Consider the following 10,197-nt stretch of genomic DNA (forward strand, 5'->3'; position numbering starts at 1 on the left):
TTTGTCAAAATCAGTGAAACTTTATATCATTGCCCCAATCAACTAGAGTCGTATCTGCTTCAATTCACTGAAAGTGAACCAATTAAAGTTACAAAATATATAGCCGCCAATCCTAGCTGTATTGGGTGGGGTTTGGACTGTCATCTTCATGTTTGACATGTACCCTCTTGCTTCAACGTCTATTTCGCCCTGTCTTTAGTTCTCGGCATCTTTAAAATCACACAACTTTCTCTCAATAATCCCCACGGGGGAGGAATTCAGAACTCAGAACTCCATCTGGAATATATTGTCTGAATCTCTCAACCGAAAAAGGGGAAATGAAGAACAATCTCAGCAGCAGCACGAAGCTTATCCTCCTCCATCCTTACATCCAAAAGCAGGGCAGCTCCAATAGGCTATGGCTTCTTGCATTCATTTCATTCTTCACTCTGGCCTTCCTTCTCACCCTGATTTACACCAGGGAATCCATCACAGCTACAACAGCTGCGGCTGCCTCGGCTACAACTGGCTCCAGCATTAATCTTCCGCTGTCGAGTTCCGTCGTGAGGGCGCTTGTTCACTATGCTTCCAACTCCAACAACACCGATCACATGTCCCACACCGACATCAAACAGATATCCGATGTCCTCCAGAAATGCCGGAGCCCGTGTAATTTCCTGGTGTTCGGCCTGACTCCAGAAACCCTTCTCTGGAAAGCCCTGAATCACAACGGGAGAACAGTATTCATCGATGAGAATCGGTACTACGCTGCGTACATTGAAGAAAAATACCCAGAAGTCGAGGCCTATGACGTGCAGTACACTACCAAAATAACTGAAGCAAATGAATTGATTGCTGCAGTGAAGGAACAAGTTATGAATGAATGCAGGCCGGTGCAAAATCTCCTGTTTTCCGAGTGCAAGCTCGGGCTGAATGATCTGCCTAATCAATTTTACGAAGTTGATTGGGATGTTATTTTGGTAGACGGGCCTCGAGGGTACTGGCCAGAAGCGCCTGGCCGGATGTCGGCCATCTTCACAGCAGGTGTTCTGGCTAGGAGCAAAAAAGGCGGGAATACAAAAACGCATATTTTTGTGCATGATTTCAATCAAAAGGTGGACAGAACCACCAGTTATGAGTACTTATGCAAGGAAAATTTGGTGAAATCCAAAGATATGCTCGGGCATTTTGTCCTGGAAAGAGCGGATGCTAATGTTTTTCAGTTCTGTCGCAGCAATTACACCTCAACACCAGCTTCATCATCATCATCATCATCCTCGTCGTCTTCTTAGTTGGTAATGTGCGTGTCAACACAAATAAGTTTAGTCCTTTGCCAATGATCAGGAGGCGAACAATTAGATTACTCCTATTTATCCATCTTTCAAATTTTGACATTTTGCTCGCTCCACCAGCTGCTGCTGTTGGTTGCATGTAAAATAATTTTTTTTTTTTGTTGGGGTTTTGGCATGTAAAATGTAATTGTTTGTGTTATAAGTTTCATGTGCAACCTGAAAACTTGGAAGGAATCAACAATTTGAGACGTGTCGTGGAAGTTTTAATTTCTGCACGAGGAAGATAAAAACTTGGAAACTACTAAAGTGCTGCCCGGATTGGCATACAGATTAGTACTATTATTCTGTACCTAATCATTGATATCCTATATATTACTCTACAAACTCTGGGACCCTTTCATGGGAGTCGAGCAATTCTTTTTCCTTGTGGTGACTGGTGAGGCTACATTTCAATTTGAATCGTCACATGAAATTTGTCAAATCAACTTATAAGTTGATTAAAAATCTTTATTCTTGTTGAAGTCGATTGAACTTCACTTCAATCTCCAGGAACTTTAAATCAATTGCCGACAGTCCCTAGAACAAAGTTTTGTATACGCACCTGTTAAGTCATCTGACAAATATTTGCTAGCGTCATTCAAAAGCCCCTGGATGAATTTCTAACGAATATGGGGCAAATATGTGCTAGCGATGTCAAGGCTGTAAACAAACCAAATTCTTAACGAATAGTCAGTCAGGGTTTGATTCGAGTTAAATTCGAACTCAAGCTTGAATCCAATTAATAATTAGGATTCGACTATGGTTCAAAATCTCGTTTTGAATTTGCAAGTATTTAGCTCGTTTAGGCTCAACAAAGCTCCACTAACTTTTTATATATTTTTTAAAAATATGTGTTTGTTTTTATTTTATGTAAAAAACATATTTCTCTACTATTTTGTCATATAGAAATTATACATGCATTATTACTAAAAATTTAGAAAAATATGAGTTTTCAAATCCAACTCGAACCCAAATTTATAGCTCGTGTAGAATTCGAACTTGATTTCAATTTCAAAACAAAAAATTCCAATCGAGTTTAATACCTCGAATTTTGGATTCGCTTCAATTCTTTTACAGTCTGACAATGACGCCCAGAATGCTCTTGAATCTCAATCCAATATAATGGTATGGTTACTCCAGTGGATTTATCCCTCGTGAATAAAAATGGGGAACTGATTTTCTAATACCAATATTGGTAGCTATCTAATATTGTGTTAGCTAAGAGATATAACAAACCTCACGAGAAATGAGTACTTTTTTTCAAATTTAACCTCACGAGAAATGAGACCTTGTTTTTAAAAAAAAAAAAAAATTTTTGAAAGAGTTAATTAAAAGTTTGGGGCCTTGGTTTTGGGGGGTTTTTGGGGGGACGGGGGAAAGTCGGGGGTTAAAGTGAAATTACACATAGTTATTATAGTGGCAAGTGGGAAGCTGCAGGCCGCAACGTTATTATATTGGCAAGTGTTGCCAATGATCAAGTGACGGTGTTTATTCATTTGGCATCTTTCTCCTTGAGTAGTTAAGTTGAAGTCGGGGAATAGATCACAGAACCAGAGAGCTCCAACAACACCATCGCAATGACCACCGACTTTAAAACCCTCCCCCTTATAGGTAACAAATTTCTTTCACAAAACCCAAGAATTCTTTTCCCGTCATTTTCTTTTTGCCATTTGTTGCATAATTTATCCACTATAGTTAGCCACCCTGCAAAGATAAGGAGATTAAAGGAAAAACATGACCATGGTTTCTTTCCTAATAGTTTTATTTTATGCAGTTTCTTTCCTAAGTTGAGGAACACAGAACAAAAGTAGCAGGGAAAAGGCTAGTTATGTTATAGTAGTTTAGTTACATTGATTGGATACAGGGAATGGGAATACTCAGTCGTTTTCCGGCTTCGTCACCCCGGGAGGAAAAGGGATCTCTACTGTTGTATTTATCTGTAATTGTCAGCGCAAGGTTTTGAATATCCAAATCGGTATTTTGGTCTCTTTTTGCTGCCATTGTTGAACATATCCCTGCTGAATATTTTACGATTTCACTCAAAAGAAAATTGTATTATCACCAGTTAAGGTCCTAAAGTTTCAATTTCTTTCTCTGAAAAAAAAAAAAACTCTTGGATGTTGGTCATAAAGGTTACGCTACTTGGTTGAGTACTACTACTAGTATATGAGAACTGACATTTGCTCGTCTCAGTTGTTTCCTTCTTCTGCTTCTTTGTTTGAATCTTGCCTAGATGTTAGTCCTCTTTTGGAGAAATGGGATGATCCAATCATGGCTCAAGACAAAGGCGTGGCCGATGTTGTGCGACAGTTGGGTCAGGCATGTAAAGAAGCAGGATTTTTTTACGTGGTAATTTATTATGCTTAAATGACTTTTTCGTGGTCTTTGACTATGCATACTTATAACGAGAAAGCATGTAGCATTTCTTGATTAAAGTATCGAGACATTTAGATTGTTCTACGCTGGTTTATTTTAGTGGCTTAGATGGCAACCAATTTTAGTTTACTGGCATATGAATGCAAAACCAGAACTGCTAGGGTTCATGAATTTAGGAGGCTGCATTACTAGTTGAATATTTTCATCTCTGTCTTTTACCTAGGCATGTAGGTAGAAGATGGTCCTGTTAGAGTTCGTTCATCTCCACCTGTTTGAACTGCTTCACAAGTATAATTTGATTTTTTTGCGTTACTTTAGTTTTGAGTCACTCACAAGGTACTTGGAATACCTACAGCCTCTTCTTTTCAACCTCTCTGCTTCTCATTCTGCTAAGTGTTTATATATATGCCTAAAGTTGACTTTGGATTGCACAGAAGGGCCACGGCATCCCTGATTCCCTTGTCAAAGAGGTCAGAAACATAGCACATAGATACTTTGATTTACCTTATGAGGAGAAAATCAAGATCAAACTCTCTGCAACAACTGGATACAGGTTTGCTTCTTGTGGAAAAATTTGATATCTAGTAGGCTATATGTAGGGTCAATATTTTAGTTCCGATTCAGGCTTCATCCTTTTATTTCTTACTAGGATAACTTAACATTTTGATTGCAGAGGATATCAGCATGTTGGAGAAAATATAACCAAAGGAGTACCTGATATGCATGAAGCTATTGATGTAGGTTTTACTTTGCTCTAGGTCGTACTATCATGGAGATTATTCTATATATGTACTTTGCCTTGCTGAGTTTGAATTTTTGGTAATTACAAATTTTAATCACTCATTAACCTGGTAAAACATATATTTACAAACCTCTGCTGGCTATAAATCTGGTAATCTATCTGTAGAATGAATGGCCTTGTGAACGCTCAATCGGTCCTGCCAATGGGTGTGCAAGTTGATGCTGAGTTGAATTTGCCTGCCTAACTGTACCTTATTAAGGCTTTCTGTGTTGGGGACTTTATCTTACACCTGCTGTTCTAGATGTTATTTGGACATGTTTTTATCATAGTGAAAAACCAAATAGACGCTGCCATGGGAAAGAACTGGGGATGCTTGGGTTTGAATATTCCTTGACAACAAGCTGTTACCGACTTAATGCGTCTTACTAAGTTTATATGATAATTCCAGGGTCATTTTTTGAGATTAGTGAAGGAGAGGGACATGCTGAAGCCATTAGGCGTTGTACATATGCTGCATCTGTTGTACATAGTGTCGTCATGAATTCAACATCTCATAATATGCATTATCTTTCCTTTTTAACATTTTTATGCAGAAAATTATGTTTTCTGTATTCATGATTCAAATAAAACTTGCTCCTCAATTACATGAAAAATGAGACTAAAACTGCAATGAAGCTAGATGTTTTCTTCTGCTTCTTAGTTCTGGAAAATTTTAGAATAATATAAACTGTATCTTTTTCTGTTTATGTTCAACCTCTATTTTTCTCATTTTCCTTTTTTTTTTTTATTTTGGAGAATATCTATGGTGATCACAATGATATAGTGGACCATATTTTGGAGCTTTATATTTTGCAAGCAAAGAATCTGGATGGGGTTCATGTTAGCTTTGATGCTATCATTATGCTCTTGTAGCTCTTGCAGTTTTCCTCATCAATTTAATCCTTCAGATCATTTTCAGTCTTTTGCTTTTGGATAACAGTGCTATAAAGAAGTCACAAAAGGAATGTATGGAGCTCTTGGTGAAACTATGCAAGGTTCTAATGTTTGGTATGTGAGAAGCCAAACTGTTGTCTTTTATGGATATGGCATGAAGTTGAACACCATTGAAGGTTACAAGTGCTTATCCAAACAAGAAAGAAAGGGAAAAAGAAAAAATAATAAAAAAGGAACTCGACAACCTATCACAATTTATTCTCTCTCTCTCTCTCATCCAAAAACACAGGCACAACATTCTAGTATTTACCTGCTTGGTAAGCTTGTTATTTTTATGGAAGCATGAGTACTGCCTGCACATGGTAACAAGTATGTTTCCTGGTGTAAATGACACATTGTTACCTTCTGTAGGCCAAGTCATCCGCCGAATTTCAAAAAATTGATGGAGGAGTATGTCAACCTTTGCACAGGTGCATTTTGAGTGAAATTATATACCATTAGCTGGGTTATTGCTTTATCTCTGACTCCAGTCCACTGAATCTGACTTGGATGCTAAACGTCGACAGAGCTGTCTAGAAAAATTATGCGGGGAATAGCTCTGGCATTGGGTGGATCACCAGTTGAATTTGAAGGGACAAGAGCCGGTGATCCATTTTGGGTGCTGCGTATAATTGGCTATCCTGGTGTCCCCCCTGCAAATGGCCAAGACATGCCAAAAAATGATATTGGATGGTGAGATTGCTGAAGATGGATTTCATCTTCTTTTTTTTCACTTCTAGCACTTGATTGATGTGATTTTGTGCTTGTTTATGCCTTTTATCCAAATGAACGCAGTGGAGCTCATACGGACTATGGTAAGATTCCCCATCCTGGTTTGGTGTAAGCATGAGGTGTTCTTATTTGTACGTGAAGATGATCTCTTGTTCTATACCAGGTCTGCTGACGTTAGTCAATCAAGATGATGGTATTACTGCTCTTCAGGTATCGCCCTCCTGTCTACTTTCTTTTTTATTTGCCTTCATTTTTTAGCATTAGTGTGTATCCTGAAGTTCTTCGTGTTATACTTAGGTCTGTTTCATTAGTTTCTGCTTGAAATATACATGTTTCTCTGGTTTTTCATTGTCACTACTCTGCACTCTTAAACTAGTCCCTTTGTAGGTAAAAAACCTTTCCGGAGAGTGGATATCAGCACCACCCATTCCTGGGACATTTGTTTGCAATATCGGTGACATGCTCAAGGTATACATCTCAATAATTGATTCTCCAGTGGTTTTCAAACTGTCATCCGATAACTGTTCTTAATATTTGGGGAATCTTCAGATTCTATCCAATGGCTTTTATGAATCAACATTGCATCGGGTGACTAACAACTCTCCCATTTATCGTGTCTGCGTGGCCTACTTTTATGAGGTAATCCTCTCTCTTAATTTTCCTTTTTTATTTTGATTCAGCTTCTTAATCAATCTCCTTGGTTTTTTCGCATGAATAGCCAAATTATGATGCTGTAATAGAGCCATTGGATGTATGCGTAAAACAAACTGGTGGAACCAGGAGGTTTGAAGGTGCTGTTTACGGTAAACACTTGGTCAGTAAAGTCCTCACAAATTTCATATACTGAGGAATAAGTCTCCCCATTGTGTCTGTTTCGACTGAATTTTGGGGATTTCATCTGTTAGCCGTTGAAAGAATGTACAATAATATCTTGTGTTTATTGGATTAAGTTGTCGGTTGATTTAGGATGACATGGCCTCATCAATTTCTCGGAGTTTTTTGAACTCTGTACCTAGTTGATCCCCGTTTCTTTCATTTGGTTTTGCCTTGAATTGTGCAATTATTTTGGCGTATCAGTAGTATTCATAAAGCACCCTCAACTTTGTAACATGAATATAAGCTGGTTGGCTTAGGCTTTAACCATGCATTAATGACAGCGATGGTTTAGTGTATACACTTATAAAAAATTTCGCTTACGGAGGAAGATTTTCTCCTCCAGCTTCTGACAACAAAATACATACATACACTTAATATTACGGCGTAATGATAAGGTAGGCACTTAGGCGGCTGGCTGCCGACACCGAAATTCACGAGCCTGGCCCTTTTAAAGCAGCATATGTCGGCGATGGAGGCCTTGCCCGCTTGGGCACATGATCGGATGTCTGTGGTGGGCCCTTAGAAACATAAATGCCGCAAGGCACGTAGTAGAGCCATTTCGGGTCCGGGCAGGTCCAGCGCCTTGAGAAGAAAGCCTCGCATTCCTCGGGGCTTCTTTGGCAAGGAAGGTCTAGAATGCAATTCATGGTTACGTTCAGGACTTTCTTCTCGATTAACTTCCTGCATTCTGGTCCGACTTGAGTGAAGTAATTGAACTTGAGGTCCAGTACCTCCAGGTCGCCCAGGATGCACAAGCTCTCTGGAACCGCCCCGTAGAATTGGTTGTACGACAAGTTCAGCTGCTGAATATCTTTCAAGCATCCGAATGATTGTGGAATGGGACCTGTCAATTGGTTTATGCTGACATCCACAATATGTGTTTTATTCAGAAACCCAATCTCATACGGTAGGCAACCGGAGAGACTGTTGTTTAAGAAAAGAACCTCGAGGAGATTTCTGGAAGTTTGGCCAATGCTCCTGGGGATTGGGCCGGTTAATTCGTTGTTTGCAAAGGTGAGATAGAGTACAGGGGTTTGGCCAAGATTGTCGGGGATGTTTCCACAGAATGCGTTGTTGTTGAGGAAGAGTACGTCCAGGTCTAGTGTGAAGGCTTGAGGCGGGATTGTCCCTGTTAACTGGTTGAACCTGACGTCCAGGTATGTCAAGTTGGTTGCCCCTAGGGCTGCTGCGGGGAAAGCTCCTACGAGCTTGTTGTTGCTCAGGTCGAACTCGAAGAAGTTTGGAAGTTTGGATATTCCAAAGGGAATGTCACCTGTGAAGTTGTTGGAGTTGACATGGAAGATTACCAGGTCCTTGAGATCTTCAACGAAGTCTGTTGCAACGAGTGGACAGCCAGGTCCGCCGTTAAAGTTGAAGCCATTGAAATTGACGCCAACGACTCTAAACTTGTTATCTTTGGTGCTTCTGTCGCACACGAAGCCTTTGTATTTGGATTTGTCGTAACAGATGCGGTTGCCCGTCCAGGTTTTGGTGACGCCAAAAGGGTCGTACTTTATTCTCCTTTTGAACCTTTGGATTACTTGGATGGCCATTTTTAGTTCCTTGGAAAGAGTAAATGGAGGTGGAGGTGGCGGTGGCGGTGGTGGAGGTGGTGGGGTGGTGGGACAGGGAGGAGGGGGCGGTGGCGGGGGTGGACAGGGTGAGGTGGTGGAGGTGGGGTGGGGGCGGAGGTGGACAGGGCGGAGGGTGGGGGGTGGGGCGGAGGTGGTGGAGTGGGTTGAGGTGGACACTTGGGGGATGCATTGGAGGATATGCGGGCTTTGGAGGGGGAGGGGGAGGGGGCTGTGGGCAATGTTGGCATTCTCCATTGTCAGGACGGTAGGCAGGGGAATAGGGAGGACTGCCAGCCCCTATAACGATTTCGAGTGTTTCCCTGTTGATCGGGGTAGTTGCTGGAGTACCATTACCAACGACTTGATAAAACCAGCAAGAGTGCAGGATGACAAAGAAGACAAGAAGAGGAAATGTGAGTGAGAAAGTGCTCTCTCTCTCCATATTCCAACACTTCTGATGATTGAACCAGGAAGAAGGCACAACGTATATATGCTAATGGGGGGGGAATGGAGGACCCAATGATCGGTGAGGTTTAATGCGGGTGGTTCAGTGATTTGATCCATACTGCCAATAAAGAGAGATGGGTTCATCAGGATGACGTCCTTCAATTGTACTAGGCGCGGTTAACATTTTCTGTTGTTTTGGGCACTATGAGTGGGGCCTCCTCATGCAATATGTAGATTCTTTCACATACATAAAATTTAAAAAAAAAAAAAAAGAGATTGAAAAGATAGATAAATATGTTAAAAAATCGTAAAATGCCATTTCTGCAATTGTGATCTACTCTCAGATAGTAATCGTCTCAGGTAGGCCACCAAAGTGACATCAGACGTTTCAAATGTTAAGTTCTCCGCTTTTTCTTTATTTAAAAGGTAGGCCGTCTTTTATTCTTTCTATTTTCTTTTCTGCTTTAAGGTGAAGAGTGCCTTTTTTTTTTTCAAAAGCTTGATTTTGATTGTAAACCTGCCCATCCGTTCCGAAAATATTTAAGATTTACCGGAAAAAAATAAAAACTACAACTCATTAGCTACAGCTATCTTTACTCCGATCTACTCTATAAATAAGAACAACACTTTCACTTTAAAAAAAAAAAAGAAAAAGAAAAAAGAAAGAATAATACATCGATGATGGATGTCCAATAACACGACGCACTTAGCTAGCACCTGCAATGGCTGTGAATCCGTTCCCTTTCAAAACCAGCAAGTCAGTTGCCCCTTTCACAAAAGGCAATACCTACACAAACGGCGCAGCAAGTAGGGGATAGTAACCAGTAGGACAAAACTTCGCATGATTGACCTTTCAACGAGGATCTGTCCTCTTACATATTCCTAGGACAATTGCCCTCCCAATGCAATTCCGGAGGAGCCATCCCAATCGTCAATACATCATTCCAATCTTGTGCATGTGCACTTCCTCCTTGATGGCCTACTGTGTCGCAGTTGACATGCGCATCCCCAATCGTCTATTCTCAACGGCATAAACATTTTACACTCAATTTTGTATCTGCACTAACAAACTGTTCCCCTAATATATCTTTACAGGCTACTCAGATGCCAATGAAAATTAAATATCTTCAAGAGGGAACAATAGGTTCCACTCTGCCTTTCCCAGAGT

General features: G+C 40.4%; 2 protein-coding genes and 1 pseudogene across 2 annotated transcripts; 2 read left to right on the plus strand and 1 right to left on the minus strand.

Moving 5' to 3' along the window:
• The first annotated feature begins 118 nt into the window (after positions 1–118).
• On the plus strand, positions 119–1,541 carry LOC113753307 (protein IRX15-LIKE). The gene has a single exon (XM_027297428.1). The coding sequence runs from the start codon at positions 318–320 to the stop codon at positions 1,269–1,271; it is 954 nt and encodes a 317-aa protein (XP_027153229.1). The 5' UTR covers positions 119–317; the 3' UTR covers positions 1,272–1,541.
• Positions 1,542–2,812: 1,271 nt separating this feature from the next.
• Positions 2,813–7,167, plus strand: LOC113751734 (probable 2-oxoglutarate-dependent dioxygenase At3g50210). Its single transcript, XM_027295845.1, has 12 exons — positions 2,813–2,921; positions 3,544–3,659; positions 4,121–4,239; positions 4,360–4,423; positions 5,408–5,475; positions 5,773–5,831; positions 5,928–6,093; positions 6,196–6,215; positions 6,296–6,342; positions 6,520–6,600; positions 6,682–6,771; positions 6,851–7,167. Exons 1-12 carry the CDS (start codon positions 2,888–2,890, stop codon positions 6,977–6,979), a joined length of 993 nt encoding a protein of 330 aa, XP_027151646.1. The 5' UTR covers positions 2,813–2,887; the 3' UTR covers positions 6,980–7,167.
• A 70-nt stretch (positions 7,168–7,237) lies between these two features.
• On the minus strand, positions 7,238–8,830 carry LOC113752830 (annotated as a pseudogene).
• Positions 8,831–10,197: the final 1,367 nt, after the last annotated feature.

The sequence above is a fragment of the Coffea eugenioides genome, chromosome 11, assembly GCF_003713205.1.
Source record: "Coffea eugenioides isolate CCC68of chromosome 11, Ceug_1.0, whole genome shotgun sequence".
In the NCBI taxonomy this organism is placed as follows: domain Eukaryota; kingdom Viridiplantae; phylum Streptophyta; class Magnoliopsida; order Gentianales; family Rubiaceae; genus Coffea; species Coffea eugenioides.

Coding starts and splice junctions, on each gene's coding strand:
- LOC113753307 (XM_027297428.1), top strand. CDS start 318: ATGAAGAACAATCTCAGCAGCAGCACGAAGCTTATCCTCCTCCATCCT.
- LOC113751734 (XM_027295845.1), top strand. CDS start 2,888: ATGACCACCGACTTTAAAACCCTCCCCCTTATAG. Junction 4,424..5,407: donor ATATGCATGAAGCTATTGAT/GTAGGTTTTACT, acceptor TTTGGATAACAG/TGCTATAAAGAAGTCACAAA. Junction 5,476..5,772: donor ATGCAAGGTTCTAATGTTTG/GTATGTGAGAAG, acceptor TACCTTCTGTAG/GCCAAGTCATCCGCCGAATT.